This window comes from Colius striatus, chromosome 1 (genome assembly GCF_028858725.1).
Source record: "Colius striatus isolate bColStr4 chromosome 1, bColStr4.1.hap1, whole genome shotgun sequence".
NCBI lineage: Eukaryota > Metazoa > Chordata > Aves > Coliiformes > Coliidae > Colius > Colius striatus.
In genome coordinates, this window is record NC_084759.1 from 186,073,599 (window position 1) to 186,090,916 (window position 17,318).

At 40.9% G+C, this 17,318-nt stretch overlaps 1 protein-coding gene across 2 annotated transcripts in view; it reads left to right on the forward strand.

The window, feature by feature from the left end:
* Positions 1 to 606: 606 nt before the first annotated feature.
* MAPK11 (mitogen-activated protein kinase 11) overlaps positions 607 to 17,318 on the forward strand; it is a 32,169-nt gene continuing 15,457 nt past the window's right edge. The window contains exons 1-4 of one of the 2 annotated variants that reach the window (XM_061988818.1): positions 607 to 852; positions 14,563 to 14,692; positions 15,557 to 15,615; positions 16,763 to 16,874. In XM_061988818.1, the coding sequence (XP_061844802.1) occupies positions 740 to 852; positions 14,563 to 14,692; positions 15,557 to 15,615; positions 16,763 to 16,874 (414 nt within the window). In that variant the 5' untranslated portion in view covers positions 607 to 739. Of the gene's footprint in view, positions 853 to 14,562; positions 14,693 to 15,403; positions 15,460 to 15,556; positions 15,616 to 16,762; positions 16,875 to 17,318 lie in introns of those variants that run through there. The other variant, XM_061988824.1, reaches the window with a different exon arrangement.

Here is a 17,318-nt window from a genome sequence, read left to right on the forward strand (position 1 = left end):
TACTGTAGAAAGCACGTTTTGAAAAAAGGAAAAAAAACAGTAAAGAAATCAGAGGACACTTTATGCTTGATGGTGCATGTGTTTGGGGCATTTAAAGTTCTCAAGATCTTCCCTCTGTTATCCTGAGGGCTCGAGTCTTCCGTGCAGAGGTATTAGATGATTGCTTGTGGGAGTCAACGCTTTACGGAGAAATTCTGGGCTCAGGGAATTCCCGGTAAATCCCCGCGGCTGGCCCCGACTCTCACTCCACTGTGCGGCCACCGTCTCTGTGGCTGCAGCCCGAGCGCGGCGGTCTGGCGGGTCTAAAGGGAGCCTCGGGTGGCCACAGCCAAATATAAAAGGTGTCAGCAAAACTCTAAAACGCCTGAGGGCTGGGAGGTGAAGGGCTGGGTCACAGGGCTCACCCGCCCCCGCGAGGAGCAGCGGGCCGCGGCGCCGCTCCCTTCCCGCACGTTCCGGCAGCGATGCCGTCCGCCCCGGGGCGGGACCAGCGCTTCGCCGTCCCCCCACGCCCTCCAGGAGCACACCGGGGGCCCCCCCGGCGGTCCTGAGCCGCAGCGCCGGGCGGCCCTCGCCCCTGCCCGGCCTCGGACGCTGCCCCCACCCCTCGGCCTCTCACCTTCTCCTCCCCTTCCCCTCCCGGTCCCTCCTCCCTGCCGGCGCCGGCCGTGCCCGCCTCGCTCCCCGCCTCGACTGAGGGGCGGCTGCCGCCGCCGCTGCTGCTGCCGCCGCTGGGAAGATGTCCGAGCGCGGCGGCTTCTACCGGCAGGAGCTGAACAAGACGGTGTGGGAAGTGCCCCAGCGCTATCAGAACCTCACCCCCGTCGGCTCCGGCGCCTACGGCTCCGTCTGGTAGGCGCAGGGCTGCGGGAGAGGGGCCGAGAACTGGCAGGTGCCGCCACCCGGCAGCGGGGGTGGGGGAGCGGCTCCGGCGCCGCCCCACGGGGATAGACAATGCCGGGAGGGGGCGGGAGGCTCCCGCGGCCGTGCCGAGCGCCGGGGGTCGCGGCCGTGGGGCGGGGGGGCCGCCCGTGCGGCAGCCACGGGGCCGGTCCCGAGCCCGCGGCGGCGGGGGCGTGTCGCTGGGCAGCCGGGCCGCGCGGCGTGGCGATGAGGCTGCCCCTGGCCCGGGCGGCGGCCCGGCGGCGTGCCGCGCCGTCACCTCGGCAACCGGGCCCGCCGCCGGAGCCGGCCTCTGCCCACCCTCCTGCCGCCGCACATTCCCCCACCACAGACCACCTGCGGGGCCAGCGATCAGGCTGCCGCCGAGCCCGCCGCCCGCTCTCGGCGCCGGCTCCAGCGACCGGCCGCGCCGGCATGGAAATTGCCCCAAAGCCGGGAATCTTGCACAGTCATGGCGTGCGCGAGGCGCGGAGGGGCCGCCGGAGCTCTCCCGCCGCCGGCCCGGAGCTCCCCGGCGCGCCGCGGCTCCCGGGCGGCACTGCCCGCGCGGGCCCGGGGCGCGCTCTGACCTCGGAAACAACGGGAGGAGCCCGAAGAGGGGCCAGGGCACGGGGCGGGCGCACGCAGCGAGACAGGGAGCTCCCCCGGCTATTTCGGGGGGAACCGCAAATTGTGGCCGCTTACTGCCCGAGGGCTCCAGCGTCTTAGTGTGCACAAGGGTTTATCACATATTGCTGTAAAACTTTTCGGTTTTTTGTTGTGGGTTCATTTTTGTGTGTGATTGCTGTGCCAGGTTTGCACTTTCGGGAACTCCCAGCGCAGATTAGGCTATTATTTTTGTATCTGATGCACACTTAACCACGTTTAGAACAGCTTTGCGTCAATTTTTGGAAATAACAGTGATGGTTAAGGTATTTCTGGAAAAGAATCACGTTTCTTTTGTAAACTGGGTAAAGGGAATTATGCAAAACCAATCTACAATGAGCTTTGAAATGAATGTTCTACACACAAAAAAATATTTCTTTATAACTTTTTGCCATGGACTAAACTTGTGCAGTAGTTGCTCAGTGTTTTTTCTCTTCACACATTTAGATACCAGGGGACATTTATGGAGTTTCCTATTGCTTCCTTCTCTAGCTCTGTGAAATGACCCGATTACACATAATCTAGGTGTATGCATATAAAATACCTCCAATAACTAGCAGAAACACTCAGGACTAGTGTGAAGTATCTCTGAATTCTTTTTCAGGCTTGTGCTTGCACCAGGGAAATCTAGGCAAAAGTGAAGAAAATTAAAATGTCGTGATTCACTTGCAGCACAGCTGGTGCTTTGTTTTTTTTTAAAGTGTTAGTGGTGTTAATTCATTCTACTTCTTTTTCTGTTTGTGAAGCCAAGGAAATCCTAGTATTTTATCAATGGAGAAGCCAGGAACTGGGATATGAAATGGAGACTGGAAGATGCTATGGGAAAGGCTCACTCTAAAATATACATTAGAGAAAAGAATGCAGCAGTAAAATACTACTCTATATTAATAGCCTTGTTAACATCAATGAACCATACACTTAAATAGGAGCTTGAATGTGAGGAAAAGGTTCATGTCTCTCAGAAAAGCCATCTATTTTTAGTGTCTATTGAAATTGATTTCTTTTTCCTCTGTGTGCATGTGCTTTACCCAGGAGACCCACGAGACACAGTCATTCCCCTGAGTGATACATTACTTTTGCAAGTAATTGTACTCATATTCAGTAAAATATTTAAAAACATATTTAGATCCTAGAGAAACCACTGGAATTAAACAAATTCTTAAGTGCTTTGCTGAATAGAAGCCAAGGTCCTGAACTCCAAGCTCTGGCTTTAAAATAGGAACAAAGTTGTTGCAACAAATCTTTTTCTACCTCAGTGAATCTCTTCTCAAGTCCTACCCTTTCCTTTTTTATCAGTCACATCTGATAGACTTGTGCAAGTGAAGTGATAACTGGTAATAAGAAATATCTTGTAAATATTTGTATTTAAGCTAACTTCTGCTTGCCCTTTTTTTGCCTCGCAGCTCAAAATCAATGGAAGAGTTTGTGTCAGGAGACTGTGTTTTGGTCTGGTTAACTGACTTTAACAGAAGTCACATTTGAGTTATTTTTTATATGCAGATACCTCAGATGTGCTATAGAGATGAATATTATTGTATTAAAATAGATTCACTTTTAGAGAGGCATCTATATCAAGCACAGTTCTTTCTATTATATTTTTCTTGGCTTTTAGCTAGATGGTGTAGTATGTGTAAAAAGTGAACCTTCCTTAGCACAAAGAGCTCTGCTGCTTTTTTCACTTATTTAACAATGCATCATAAAGAGTAGTTCTTAGAAAGCCTCAGGAGGACTCAGCCACACTGCCAAGCAGAGTTGCACTTGAGCATCTACGTGAACCACAGAGAGAACTGTGAGGTCTTTCTCTCAAGTACATTTTGCATTGCTCTTGTATTTAATTCAGTGGAGGGTTTCCTTTTACCTGGACTCTTTCGTATGGCCATTCAAGCTAGTGGACGTTCTGTCATCTGCTGCTGTCAGATCTGATGTTTTAAGTCTAGGAATAAAAAAATTAAAGCCCAGTGGAACTATGGTGTGTAGCTTAACTCCATTTTAAATTATCAATGGAGTTTTCAACAGTACATTTTGATTCATTTTTATTTTTTCAGGCGTTGTTTGTGTATTAGCAAATATCAAAATGACATGCAGAACTGTTTCTTTTGGAGTTGTTTCCTTAGCTTTGCTTATCAAGTTGAAGTTTTTTTGTGTTAGACAATTATTTTAAATCATGTCCACCCTGAAATTGGGATTTATCTCTCTTGAAGTCAAAGACATGATTGACTCTTGTAGACCAGGCACTGTTCCTGCTCATTGTTTTAAAAACATGCTGCATTTTAAGTGCAGCATGGAAGCTTATAGCCATTTAGGTGGGAAGCAAGCAAGCTTTTACCTGCATAAGGTAACCTTCATCTACTACCATTTTCTTTCATTTCTAGCGAAAAGAGACAATTCACATTTAAGGTCAGACTGCATTTTAAACTCTTGTCATCTGCAACTCTGCCTTTTAAATAAGATTTCTGGCTGAATAAAGTGCACCTCCAGCCTGTAGTGTCTATCTCCCTGCTGTACTACCTTGATAGGTCCAGTGTGGTTTGGTATCTGTCTGCCTTTTCCACTCAGAGATGATGTTACCACTTGCTTGAGAAAGAGCTTCTTCATCTCTTCTGTTTTGGAAGGCTTTTTATAGTAACACAAATTATGTAATGTGGATAGATTTTTGGTTTATGAAGGTTTTTTTATAAAGCCTGTATGCCTCTCTTTGCACTAGCTTTTGTAAACTGTCTTGCAACCTACTTAGACCTATTTTTGCCTGGGAGGTATAAGCAGCCTTCTGCAGTGTGCTGTCTCTGATCTCAACAAGTTGTTTTCCATTAGTATGTCACAGGCTCTGTGTTCTGACTTCTTTGGAAAGAACAGGCTTTGGAAGATGAGTCCAGTGAGTCCAGAGCTGCTTCTGTTTCCTCAGAGGCCATTGGCATCAATAGTACTTACGTCATGCAGTCAGTCTCTTTTAATCTTAAGAGTATGCTAACATCAACTCAAGTGATATAACACATTTTTAAAAAGAGGTGTGCTAAGTAGGAGTGTAGTGACACAGGCCTCAGTTCAAGAAAAGCAGGAAGGTAGAGCCTGTCTTAAGTGATTTACACAATGCAGCACTTCAGCAGGTCCCTGGTAACTTCAACACAGGCTTAAGATCCATTAAGTTTTTTTCCTAGCTAATTATGGGTAAAAAAAGGGGGAAGAAGGGTTGGTGTTTAGGTTTCTATTTTGCTTTGAGGAACTACAAGTGGAAAAGTAGAAGTGGAAGGCATTTATCCTGAAGTTTAACCCCTTCTTCCCCCATCAACTCCATCCTGTGCTTCCAGTTAGATTATCACTCATGAGCATTTTGAGGGCAATGATTTGGAAGACTTGGACTATAACAGTGACAATACTGTTCACATCAAGGACCTTTTCACATTTAAGGAGATGCTGAGACAACTCAGTAGTGTGAGGCTTTTTAAAAGCAGATACAAATTGTCTTTAATTGACAAAGAGAAAAATTCCATATTCCAAGGTGGTATGTGATGACTTTTGGATGAGTTTTATTTAAAGAGACCCTTTAGCTATAGTGATACTGAAGTATATGATTTCCATTATGAGATCGGGTTACTGGAGATACAATATGTGTCACTGTAACATTACATGCTAGTTTAAGATAAACTTTTAGAGCAGTAAATATATAATATATAATATAAATACAGCTGGAAACTGAAGACTATCTAGATTTTTACAGGCTAAAGGTAGCATCCTAAACATGTGTAGAGCCTGTGGATTTCAGTGGACTCCCTTTGGGCTGTTTCTGTTTTGGATTAGGTGTTTTGTTTCCAATGCAAATTCAGGGGCAGAACTTCATCCTAAATATGTTTGTGGTTACATTTTATTAGAAACATTTCAAACAGTATTGTTAAAGTACTGCTGTCCTAGATCTGTTAGCAATTGTCTATTTTTGGTATGCATCACTTGGAATAAAAGTTTTGAAGCTTTTCATTAGTTTGGCAGATAGTTATAATAAGCCTTTCTAAGCGTGTTCAAATGCTTGCGAACTGAGTAAGAGATGAAGGCTGATATGAGAATCCAGTCAGAGGCAGGACACCTCTTAAGACTGAATATACATAATAATGACACTTAGAAACAAGGTCCTGAAAGTGAGGTTGCAACACGGAGGAGAACTAAGTAAAAGGAGTTGCATTAGTGGCATTATCAGTTAGGAGGAGCATCTTTGGAGTAGCATTGCTAGAATAAATGTATGAAAATAAGTGAAGCAATAAAAAATCTTGTTGAGTGAGAGGGACCTTCAGAGGAACATGAAACAGCTATTAGAAATGAAGACACAGCGGGGTTTGCAGCTATAAAGTCAAGGGGGACCAAGAATTCAAGAGATTTTGTGACAGATACATGAAGGAAGATGGAGGAGTATTTCTGAGCATTGATCAGGGAGAGTTCATTGAGATTGGTTTTGTTGGAGTACTGGGATAGAATGCAGATTGCTCTTCAGCCCTTTGTCCAGTTTCATCCTGTGTATTTTCCAGCTTTTGGAACAATGTAGTTACTGACTTTGGAAAGGAAAGTGGGATGGTAATGAACGGAGTCAAAGTTTCTATTTTGAATGAGAATGTCTAAGAATGCTTTTAATGAATTAGACTGAATCAGGAAGGAGATGTTTGGGGAGAAGGATTAGAAGGGCTGAGAATGGTTGTGATGGAGATTTTTACATAGGATGCTGTTATAAGGCCTGGGGAGTAGTTAAAGAGCAGATGAAAAATGTCTGTATATTTGTGAGGAGGGTAGTAGAGGGAATTGTAGAAATGGGTAGAAAACAAAAGCTCAAGAAGTGAGGAAGACCATAGAATCATAAAATCAGAATTGTTTTGGTTGGAAAAGTCTAACCACTAACCTAACACTGCCAAGCCCACCACTAAACCATGTCCTTCAGCACTTCATCCACATGTCTTTTAAATATCTCCAGGAATGGTGACTCCACAACTCTCTGGGCAGCCTGTTCCACTGGCACTGTAACAAACCTTTAAGTGAAGAAGTTTTTTCTAATATCCATTCTAAACCTCCCGTGGTGCAACTTGAGGCATTTCCTCTTATTTGTTACTTGGGAGAAGAGACCAACCCCGCACCTCACTACAGCCTCCTTTCAGGTAGTTGTAGAGAGTGATAAAGTCTCCCTTCAGCCTTCTTTTCTCCAGGCTAAACAATCCTAGTTCCCTCAGCCACTTCTCATCAGATTTGTTCTCCAGACCCTTCATCAGCTTCATTGCCCATCTCTGGACATGCTCCAGCACCTCAGTGTCTCTCTTGCAAAGAGAGGCCCAGAACTGAATAGAGTACTTGAGGTGCAGCCTCACCAATGTTGAATATAATCACTTCACTGGTCATGCTGGTCACACTGTTTCTGATACAAGCCAGAATGCCACTGGCCTTCTTGGCCATCTGGGCACACTGCTGGCTCATGTTCATCTGGCTTCATCAACACCATTTCATACTGTGCAGGTTTTCTTTCAGGAGGAATTAATGAGATAATTTAGAGAGAAAAAAGGTATGGGATTGAAAAGAGATGAGGCAGGAGACAAGCCAGTTGTGGCAAAAAGGTAGCAAGAACCATGGAATTAGATTTCTGCATGTCTGTAGGAATATGTTAACAGAATAAAAATTCTCTGCAGAGCGTCTTCATCTCTACTTCCATAGAGTTTTTTTATAATATACAACTTTCTGGCCACATGATGCAGCAGTGGCATAGCTAACAGTTTTCCTCTCCTGCAGTTGATCACAATTGTGATTGGATAGGGGACACAGTCCCTCTTCCAGGGCTCTTAAAGTCTTACATCCTGTTTCTTCAATGCAGCTTCCCAAGGAGCTGTTTGCTCCTTTGTTAGGTACTTGGTAGCAAAAATTGAGTGTCTTAATTCTATCTATACAGTCAGGAAAGGAGAGGGCATTTCAAAACTCCTACATGACCTGGGAACAAATTGCTACCATTTAACATTTTGGCTATTATAGAGAGAGAAAACAGGAAATGTGCAGTAGAAGTAGGACAGGAATAGGAAAAAGATTGACAAGAACAGAAGTCCAGATTTATGTAATGTATTTGAAAGCACTGGTATTTTTCACATGAAACTTTATATCCAGATGAACAACAAACATTTCTACCTATAGCTTCAAAGCCCACAGTTAAAAACTACCTAGCAGTCTTTTTAAAATGAAATGCTGAATTGAGTACAATTTTAGCGGTGTATTGGCTTAGTGGCAGCTAACAGATTTTCTTGTTTACATACCAAGGTTGGGCTTATAGGCTACCTAAAATATGTTATTATTTTAGTGTCCATGAGTTGGTTACATGTGCAAAGGAAGCTAACAGCTTATGACCCCAACCTTCTATATGTTTTTCTCACAAGCATGATTTTAAACGCATCACTCTGCTGTACTGTCTATAACTTCACCCAGAAAAGTGAAACTGCTCCTCTGTGAAGTGGTTTGTGTATTTCAGACACTGTGGAGACAAAAGAGACAGATCAGAACATAAAATACAGCTTGTAGATTCAGAGGCTGATACAGCATTTTTATGATCACATTGTTACATTGAAAGAAGACTGGTGATGTATTCACATGAACATGGATAGCAGTTGTTTTTTAGTATTTTTCAGTGTTGACTTCAAAACATGTACATTTTATGTTGCTTATGGAGCAATTTTGTTGCATATATAAGAGAGGTTTTATGCTTTCATATTTAGATTTAGTGGTAAATTAATCTGAGATAATTGACAGTGATTGTACTAAAGCCAAAACAATTGATGCAAGTGCTCAACATGCTGTGTTGGAATTATATCCGTGATGAGATGTAATTTTACAATACAGTAACCTGTCATCATCTAGCAAGGTTTTTGTCTTCTCTAATGAGGAGATTAACGTGTCATTTCAGAGCTGCCTGTTGCTGATCCTCCCACCTTTTGTCTTGCTACTATCTCATTTTTCTTTATGGTTTCCTTCCGATGCACATATATATCATAACTTGTGTAGTTTAGTAAACAGACACACACTCTGTACCTTAAATCTAGCTCTTAGAGCATAGAAATTAACAGCTTGAACTTGCTTGTAATAATGAAACATTTTTTAAAAAGAAACAAAATAACCATTTCCTGGGTTTACTTTGCTGCTTACTTTAAGCTTACTGTGGTAGCCTTTTCCTGTTCTTTTGCTGCACTGCCAGTAGCTATTTTGCTCCATTTTCTGGTATTGGGTAGATGCTGTGTGTGCTTTTTTGAAGACTACTCTATACCTCAATAAAAAGTAGCTTTAATTTTTTTTTAAAGTATTTTATTTAAAAAAGGAGGAATCCTAGAGAAAATCCAGAAGACAAAGATCACAAACTACACTTCGCAAGCAAAACCCAAAATCCATATTATTTGTATGAAGGCTTTCATTTACTTTCATGACATTAATGAGAAATGTAAAAAGGGCTCGTCATTCACTGCAGTTATGAGGACTTCCCAATACATGATGTGGTAAGGGCTGCCTACCTCAGTGATTAGACTCGGTGTGTGTTGGCCTCTGTTTCATTTCTTCTCTTCAGTTCTTACTCACATACACCTTTCTGCAGCTGTTACTTGTTTTTATCAGTAATTCAGGATCTGACAAATTAGTGGGACATTTTTCCACAAGGAGGTTCATGTCTTCTATAATGGAGTTGGTGGGTACATAAAAAGATGCTGAGGACTATAGATAACAGCTCAATGTTGTGTCTGTACTAAATATGTGGCAGAAATTTTGTGTATTTTCTATTTTGTTTTCTGGATGTTACCAACTTTCTTAGCAAAATCATTACAATTATGTCCATGTGAATCTTATGTTTGGAGTACAAATCACATATTGTCATTATTTTTTTCTCTGAAGACTTACTTACATGTAATGAGGAATCTTCACATTTTCTGAAGTTATGTGACTCAGTGAAAGAAATTTGTGCTGCAGTGAAAAGAAATAAAAATAGATGCCTAGAACAATATGGAGGAAACCCAGACCCAGTGTCATTGTCACATGGGGCAAATGCAAGGATCTGTTTGTGTACAGCATTCTAAGTTTGGTATAGTTTGTCAAAGTTCTGATGATGTAGGGGTAACAGGCTTTCTAGCTGGGACACTGAATTACATAAAATAAATTGGAAAGTTAGAATTCTCTGTATTTTTTGCTCTTGACTCCAAATAAATTGATTAGAATAAGTATACCTAATTATTTCTACAGATTGAACATGTAAAATCACACTCTGTAGACAACCAAAACCTCGTGGTTATTTGGGATGATAAGGATGGAATATTAGCTGACATGGCTAACCTGTAGCAAAGTGGGACTTCACTGCAGACACAAGACTGGCATCACGTACAACCAACTCAAGTCATACTTTCATTCTGCATCAACTGGACTTGAGCTGGTGCCAGGAACGAAGAGGCCTCACTAAACTGAGCACTGCATTTCAACTGAACTCTTCTCGGGCATTGTGGGTGTCTAGCTAATAAGCCCTCTCCGAGCTCAAAGCATTAGGAAGCTTAGGGTCCAGCTGTAGTTTGAGAGCCAGTCAGTCCCAGGAAAAGTTCTTCCAGTACTGGATACTGGAGTTTACTGAATCAAATATGAGCTGGCTGCACACGTTGTCACATTGTCCACATTGGTTAGATTGGGCTCCCACAAGCAGCCCTCTAGCTGTTGAAGCAAATCTGATCCTGAAGGCCAAGTAGCACTAGCTGAATAGTGTGCTCCTGATCTCACAAGCCCTGAAGGCTCTGAACAGGCTGTGCATGAGAACGGCCTGTCTGTCCAGTATTACTGCTCTGCAACCACAGGGGACAAACTGTCTGTGGATACTAGTGAAATAATTGTGTTTATGACCATGTTTATAAGTATCAGCTACCAAAAATCCATGTCCCATCAAAAATGATGTAGTTAGCATGAAGCTATTAAAACCCTGTACTTTCTACCTCCTGAGCTTTTGGACTATGTTAGCTTCCTATGTTCAAGCTTTTCTATGAAGCCTTAAGGACTGGAAAAATGTGCATATAAATAGAGATTCATATTTCATCTAGTGGAACTTCAATAGAATTATTAAATATAGGAGTTGACAATGCTGAAAAGGTAAGTCTAATTTAAGCAATGATTGAAAGTCATACTAAGCAAAAGTCTCTAATCTGTGTGAAAATTGTGCCATCCCTGTAAGCAGAATAATAACTTTTTATCCTTGATCTTAGAAAGGACAGACAGTAAAAAGTGTGTCATAACTGCAAAGGGTTTTGGGTCATGAATTACCATATCTGAAAAAGCTATTAAAATATTGCTTCTGGTAAAAAAATAGTAACAATTGAGTTCCTTTTAAAATTATGACAGAAAGTCTGTCTAAAGTGGTATTCTTGTTTTGAGTCATATGAACTTATTGCTTAATGGTGATGTCAGAAATACTCATGATATGCAATTAAAAAGTCACTTATATTCACTGTCTACAACAAATGAAATACTAGTGCTAAAGAATAGAGATGGGAGATGGTACCCCTTTGCAAATATCAAAGTTTATCTTCATCTTACTATTCTGCCCAGCTACATGATGAAACATCATAATCAGAGGTAAGAGGAGACAGTAACTGAGGGATGAGAAGGATGATTTGTTTCCAGATGTGAGTATAAACCAGATATAAACACAAGTGGTTGGCCAAAGCTGAAACCTGTAGAAAATAACCTTGGGAAAGAAGAAGGTTCTGTAAGTTGCTGACAGTTATTTGCGAGGCCACGTAAACACCAAGAGACTGGAGGAGAAGTCATCTCCAGTTTCGATGCAGAGGCAGGGAGGGTGTGAGTTGGGTTTCATGCAGGGTAAGGGAAGGTGAAGGCCTCTAACTGTTTTTTCCCTGTTAAATCAAACTAATTAACAACATGGGCTGCTGGTGGGGGTGGGTTTTGGGTTTGTTTTTTTTTTAAGAAGCTTGTTTGAATCATTATAATCAGGCTGGTTACCTGACCAAGGACCCCATTTTTTCACCGTATTGCTGGGGCCAGAGATGTACTATCCAGGAATTAATCTGAAAGCTGAACAGTCTTGGGGAGATTACACTGAAAAGAAGCAGCTCATCTTGACACCTAAGAGTTTACTCAGGGGTGATGAGGGATTCAGGGGACAACCCAGCTTGCAGCTATGATGATTTAATAGCAAGAGAGGGAGACCAAGTCTAAAATAAGAGGTGTAAATGCAGACATGGAGGAATATAGGCAGTGGCCTGCTGCTTGCAAAATGTGATCATGGAGGCAGTAGCAGAGATTATAGATGTAAGTCATCCTTGAACCTGACAAACAAGAGTTCTAACAATGCAAAATCTGTATTGTTGAAGGTTCAGTGTTAATAACTTGAATTACAATGATTGTAAACTAGGCAAGGAAAGAGCCTGAGGGCATTAGCACTGATTATCATTTGGTACAGTTTCTAGGCTGTGGAGGAACTCATTTAAACCAAGTCAGTACATGGCTTATGTAGCTTCAATTAGTGATTTCCCATTGGAAGTCCTAGGACTCAAGTTCTCATTTGGTTTTGCTTGCTTTGGTCTTTTTTTTTCCCTTATCTCCTTATGTGCTTCCATCCTGGGACTAAAAAGCTGCCATCATAAGAACTACTGAAGCTAAACAAAATTGCTTTGTGCTATCTGAAAGCTTTGCAGCCTTGAGTCATATGAAGGGTAAAAAGCAATCTATCTTAAAGATCAGTGGTTTTTAAATAACTGAAACCCACATTTGACCTTAGCACTGGGAGGAGATGGATGTTTATCACGATAACAGGATTTAAAATCTAACTCTTCTTATCCTTGTATGATGTACATAGTATTTCACAAAATGGTACGAGCATAAGTGGGAAGGTTTGTGAGATAGCTGAAGAGCTGATATGTGAAGCACAGACTGCTGTTTGGGCAGTGTTATATATTTATCTGGATAAACATTTCCTTTTCCACTGGAAAAAAGTTGGAAAGAACATAGAAAGTATGTATTTGTGAACCTTGATGGTGTTTTCCAGTGGCTTTGTTGGCCAGGATTAGACACAGGGTGATTAGGTATAATCTTTATTACATTAACAGCTAAGCATTGGCTTCCTTTTTATTTCTTCAGATTTACTTGTGCAACTTTTGTGTTGTCCTTGTGACTAGTCATATGGAATTCAAAATATCTCTGTTGTCAATTCTTACACTTTTTGTTCCTTGAAGTTCTCCACATATTTGAGCAACACAGCATCCTCATATCCTGAATAGCTGTATTTCTGCCCTACAGTCAGAACAAGTTTCTCTGTGATATTCCAGTGCTCAGTGATAGAAGTCTTTTCCTTCTTCCTTATGCATGCTTTCTTCTGCTCAGGGATTGCCCTTCCTGAGGTGCTCAGCAAACCCACCATCCTGTATACCTTTAAACCTCCCTGAAGATCCACTTCTATGATGCTTGCAAGAAACTAGCTAAGTAGTCTGCTTATCTTATTCATTTATGTCATGATTGACTCACTCCTGCCACAGTGCCTACAAGAAACTTTTTGATGAAACATTCCCTGTTACTCTGTTTTTATGAAATAAGAATGTTGCTGGATTGTGCCCTGCATTGGCCTTCACAGAGATTGGGTGAATTCTAGGACAACTGGATTACAGTTGCCTTGCAGATGCCATTTTGCCCTTCCTGCCCATTTGTTGCTCGTATTCTTTGCCACTTCTCATTGGAAACATCACCTTGTTTCTCTATTGCCTGCAAATAAAAAGGCTTTGCTCTTCACTTGGCTCTTTATGACTTTAGCAGATCACCAGTATGTGTAGGACTCGACATACTTGGAGCTGATTATAGGCTTGGTGCATTATCTTGGGAGCTACTCCGGGCACCATCAATGGTTTTTGTCTCTAAGGTGTATGTCCTACCACAATTTGCAAGAGTGTTTAAAACACTGTTCATAAGGAGCTAATATCATTTAGTGTGACCACTGACTGTTGTCATCCTGCTCTGGGCATTTTTCATGTTATCTAATTTTTGTATTTGTAACTTCAAAAGGGTTCTGGAAGGTAAAGACCCATGAAGGTTCTCTGCTTGCTAATACTCTCTAGCAAGCATAGATAGTGTTATCCACACTTCAAACAGATAATTTCAAGGTATTTTAACTGAACATATTTTAAGCTTAATGATAAGAGTAATAATTTAAATAATTATTTTCTTCCTAAGAGAAGATAACAAACTGAATCTTTTTATAATTGTAATGTGTAGTGTCATGAAGTAATACACACAGGAATCATTTTTATTCCTGTCCTACATAACAGCCAGCATTTATTTGTGGCTTGTTTTGCTTGTCATGTCTTCCTAATGCACAAAAACCAGTGATTCACCTTTTGCATAATTGGTGACATGTATTTAATATCCTTTTCAGCAGGATATCTCCATGTGTATGAAGTTAAGCATGTGCTGTGTGTCATCAGGATCTCTGGGCTGGAGTGTAAGACATGTACCCATTGTTTGTTTTTTACCAGCATTTCCCAAGGAAACCGTATGGCCTTGGCTATGCCAACACCCTAATTCAATACCAGTTTTGTGGCATTATCATCTAGCAAGCCAGTGGTCACATAGGTAATTAATATTGCTGTACACAATGGCAGCTGCCTTCTAATTAGCAAAGACTCCAGTTTGTTCAGTAAGACCCAGAGTTTGAATCCCCATGTTCTCTATGAGCCTTACCTTGGAGATGGAGGCTGGAGCTGCACTAATGAGCCTAATTCTGTGGTTATTTTTCCTGACATATGGGGATGAGTCCCAAACATTCTCGTAAGCATTAGTAATTTGTTAGATGGAAACAAGGGAACTGTCTGTGAAGCTCAAAGTTACCATTGAATAGCTGCCTCATTTGCAGTCCCCGAGAAGAAGATTGAAAGAAGGCAAAGGAAGAAGTGAGAGCCCCCAAGAGAGCACAGATTTCTGAGGTCGTCTAGCTGAGTGTTTTGAAATAGAACATGCTATCAACGTGGACTTTTTCTTTAACTCTTCCAGTTCAGCTTATGATACCAAAACAAGACAGAAGGTGGCAGTAAAAAAGCTTTCACGACCTTTCCAGTCCCTTATTCATGCGAGGAGGACCTACCGAGAGCTTAGGTTGCTGAAGCACATGAAGCATGAGAACGTAAGTGAAGAGTGAGTTCTTTCCCTTTGAATTTCTGTGACAGAAGTTTGCAACATAGTCTTAATTTCAGTTAGGCACAATCTTTTTAGGCAAATATATGCAACTCCCTAGCTGCTCAAGAAACCTGCATCTTGAAGATGCAGCTAATGAAATCTAAACCAAGTCCCACTATTGTCTAAGTAAAGTAATGAGTGTTCTGCTTACTATTATATGATGCTTTTGAAACATCAGTCCAGGAAAAAATACACCTCAGACCTGCTTTTGCTGAATTTGGATTCCATGGAGAAATTAAAGGCAGACAGTCTCATTAGAATTAACAACAGTGTAATGTTTAGATAGATAGTAGAACTTCAGGCCCCAAATAATTGAGTACTATTCTAAGCTTCATTGTGGCAAACAGTTGATTTCAGTGGAGTTTCTACCTGCTCAAAAGGAACTTGTTGAATTGAAGCCTGAATAAAATATGGTGGATGGAAAATTATCCTGGAGAAAGTGGGTTAAAAAAGTTAAACAGCAACAGAACAAGATAACCCATGAAACTGCATGGTTTTAAGAATAATAAGTGTGCATAATCTTAAACATAAAAGATGTATGTCACATGTCAGCTTTTCTGTAATGAGTCATTACTCTTCCTGCATCTATTTCTGATTGTCTAAGTCCTGTAATTACTTTTTGTAATTAATATAGTTTTCTATTGGTCATGGAGACAGAGAAGCTATACCTGTATAGACCACCTATTGTGCCAGAATGACCATATGTCATATTTTGTAAGTTTTATCCCAAAATTTCTAAACACGGTCAATGCTAATTACACGTTGCTTTACAGATTTCTAAAAGTAAAATGTTGATTCCTTCATATTTCAGGTTATAGGATTGCTAGACGTTTTTACACCTGCAACATCGATAGAAAATTTTAATGAAGTGTAAGTAGAATTTAAAAATCCTTCTGACTAGTTAGTAAATAATTAAGTACCACTCTGGTTTTAAAAAGGTAGTACATACTTTTCTAATAGACTTGCAGTCACAGTTGGTTTTATGTAAAGAACCTCAATGAATCTTTTTGCAACTTTTCCACAAAACAGAAGGCAGGAGGATTGGCCTTATTTTTGTACTCTTTTTAATTATAATGAATAAAAGTGTAGGTATATTGTGAATTATTTGATGCTGCATAAAAGCCAGTAAACTGGCTTAAACTTAATATTTTTTTTCAGTTTAATTATATGTTAAATGTAGATTATTTTTTCACAGCTAGATGGCTTAGTTCAGGAATACAGTAAAGTATTCTGTTGGTTAACTAAGTGAAGTTAAATTTAGGATAGATTCCTGACTAACCTAATACGAGGTGTGTTTTGGTGTTACTCAAACATATTAATTACTCTGAGTGTCTCTTGGTTTACATCATGTGAAAGCATTTAGGTAAACAATGTAGCAGAAGAAATAGTAATTAATGTATTTTTGTCTCCATAGAAATCAGTGGCCAAACCCCTTCAACTCTGGGGCAACATTACACAAATGAGAACAAAGTATGCTAGATGTGTATATTTGTCCCAGCACTGTTTTTCGAAAAGAATCATCATTTCAGCAACATTTGTCGAAAGAACCCTGTCCATTGGGAGTAGGGAGGGAAGTCACACAGAACATTCATATCTCAGACAATCCAATGTTAATCTCCAGCATCAGATATTTCGAAGTCTTGCAGGTGGTATAGTTTCAGTCCTCAGGATCCCACTTTGATGTCGGGTGAGGCTTCTCATTCATCTCAAAATATGCTGCATTCTCCCCTCACTGAACTGCTGTAGTGTGTGTCATGGAGAAAACAGAGACAAAAGCTCTTAATGTACTATAAGGATTTTTCTTTTTCATTATACTAAATCTCATAGTTGTGATTCTATTATTGAAGCCTAAAGTTGATTTAAAGGGCACAAACTGTGCGTTAGTAGAAAATAGAAAAGGAACCTACATTGGAGTGTGTAGCTACCCTTTAGATGTGCTAGTTTTAGAAGAATTTATGTTTTGACACTCAAGTGAGGCATGTTTCTTTGTTTTCATCTCTCTGTTTTCTTTTCACAGGTATCTTGTGACAAATTTGATGGGTGCTGACCTGAATAACATTGTGAAGTGCCAGAAGTTAACAGATGACCATATACAGTTTCTCATCTATCAGTTACTTAGAGGTCTTAAGGTACTGGCTAAGTGCAGGAGTTTGAGACTCAGCAGCTGAAATGTTGCAGTAACAACAGGTTCATTGCACTGACAGTACTTAAACTTTTTTTTTAATGTCTTAAGAGTGTGCAGACAGCAGCAATTTCAGAAATGATCAGATAATACCTCTAACCAGAAACAAAACTCCAAGCTTGCCAATGTTTATTTGCAGAATACATGTGGATACTCCCTTTGAACATTAATTCTATTAAAGTAATTCTTGAAGGATAATCATTTGCTATTGTAGTGTGTCTCAAGTGAACATGTTCTGTCATGTGCAGTTTGTGTTTTAGACACGTCACTTGTCATAAGAAGGTAGTGAAAAAACTTGTGAAGAATGTGAAATTGATAAAGAGCAATATGGCAAGTAACTCACAATTGTGCTTTGAAAAACACAAGCCAATTTGAAAAACTACAGCCCTGA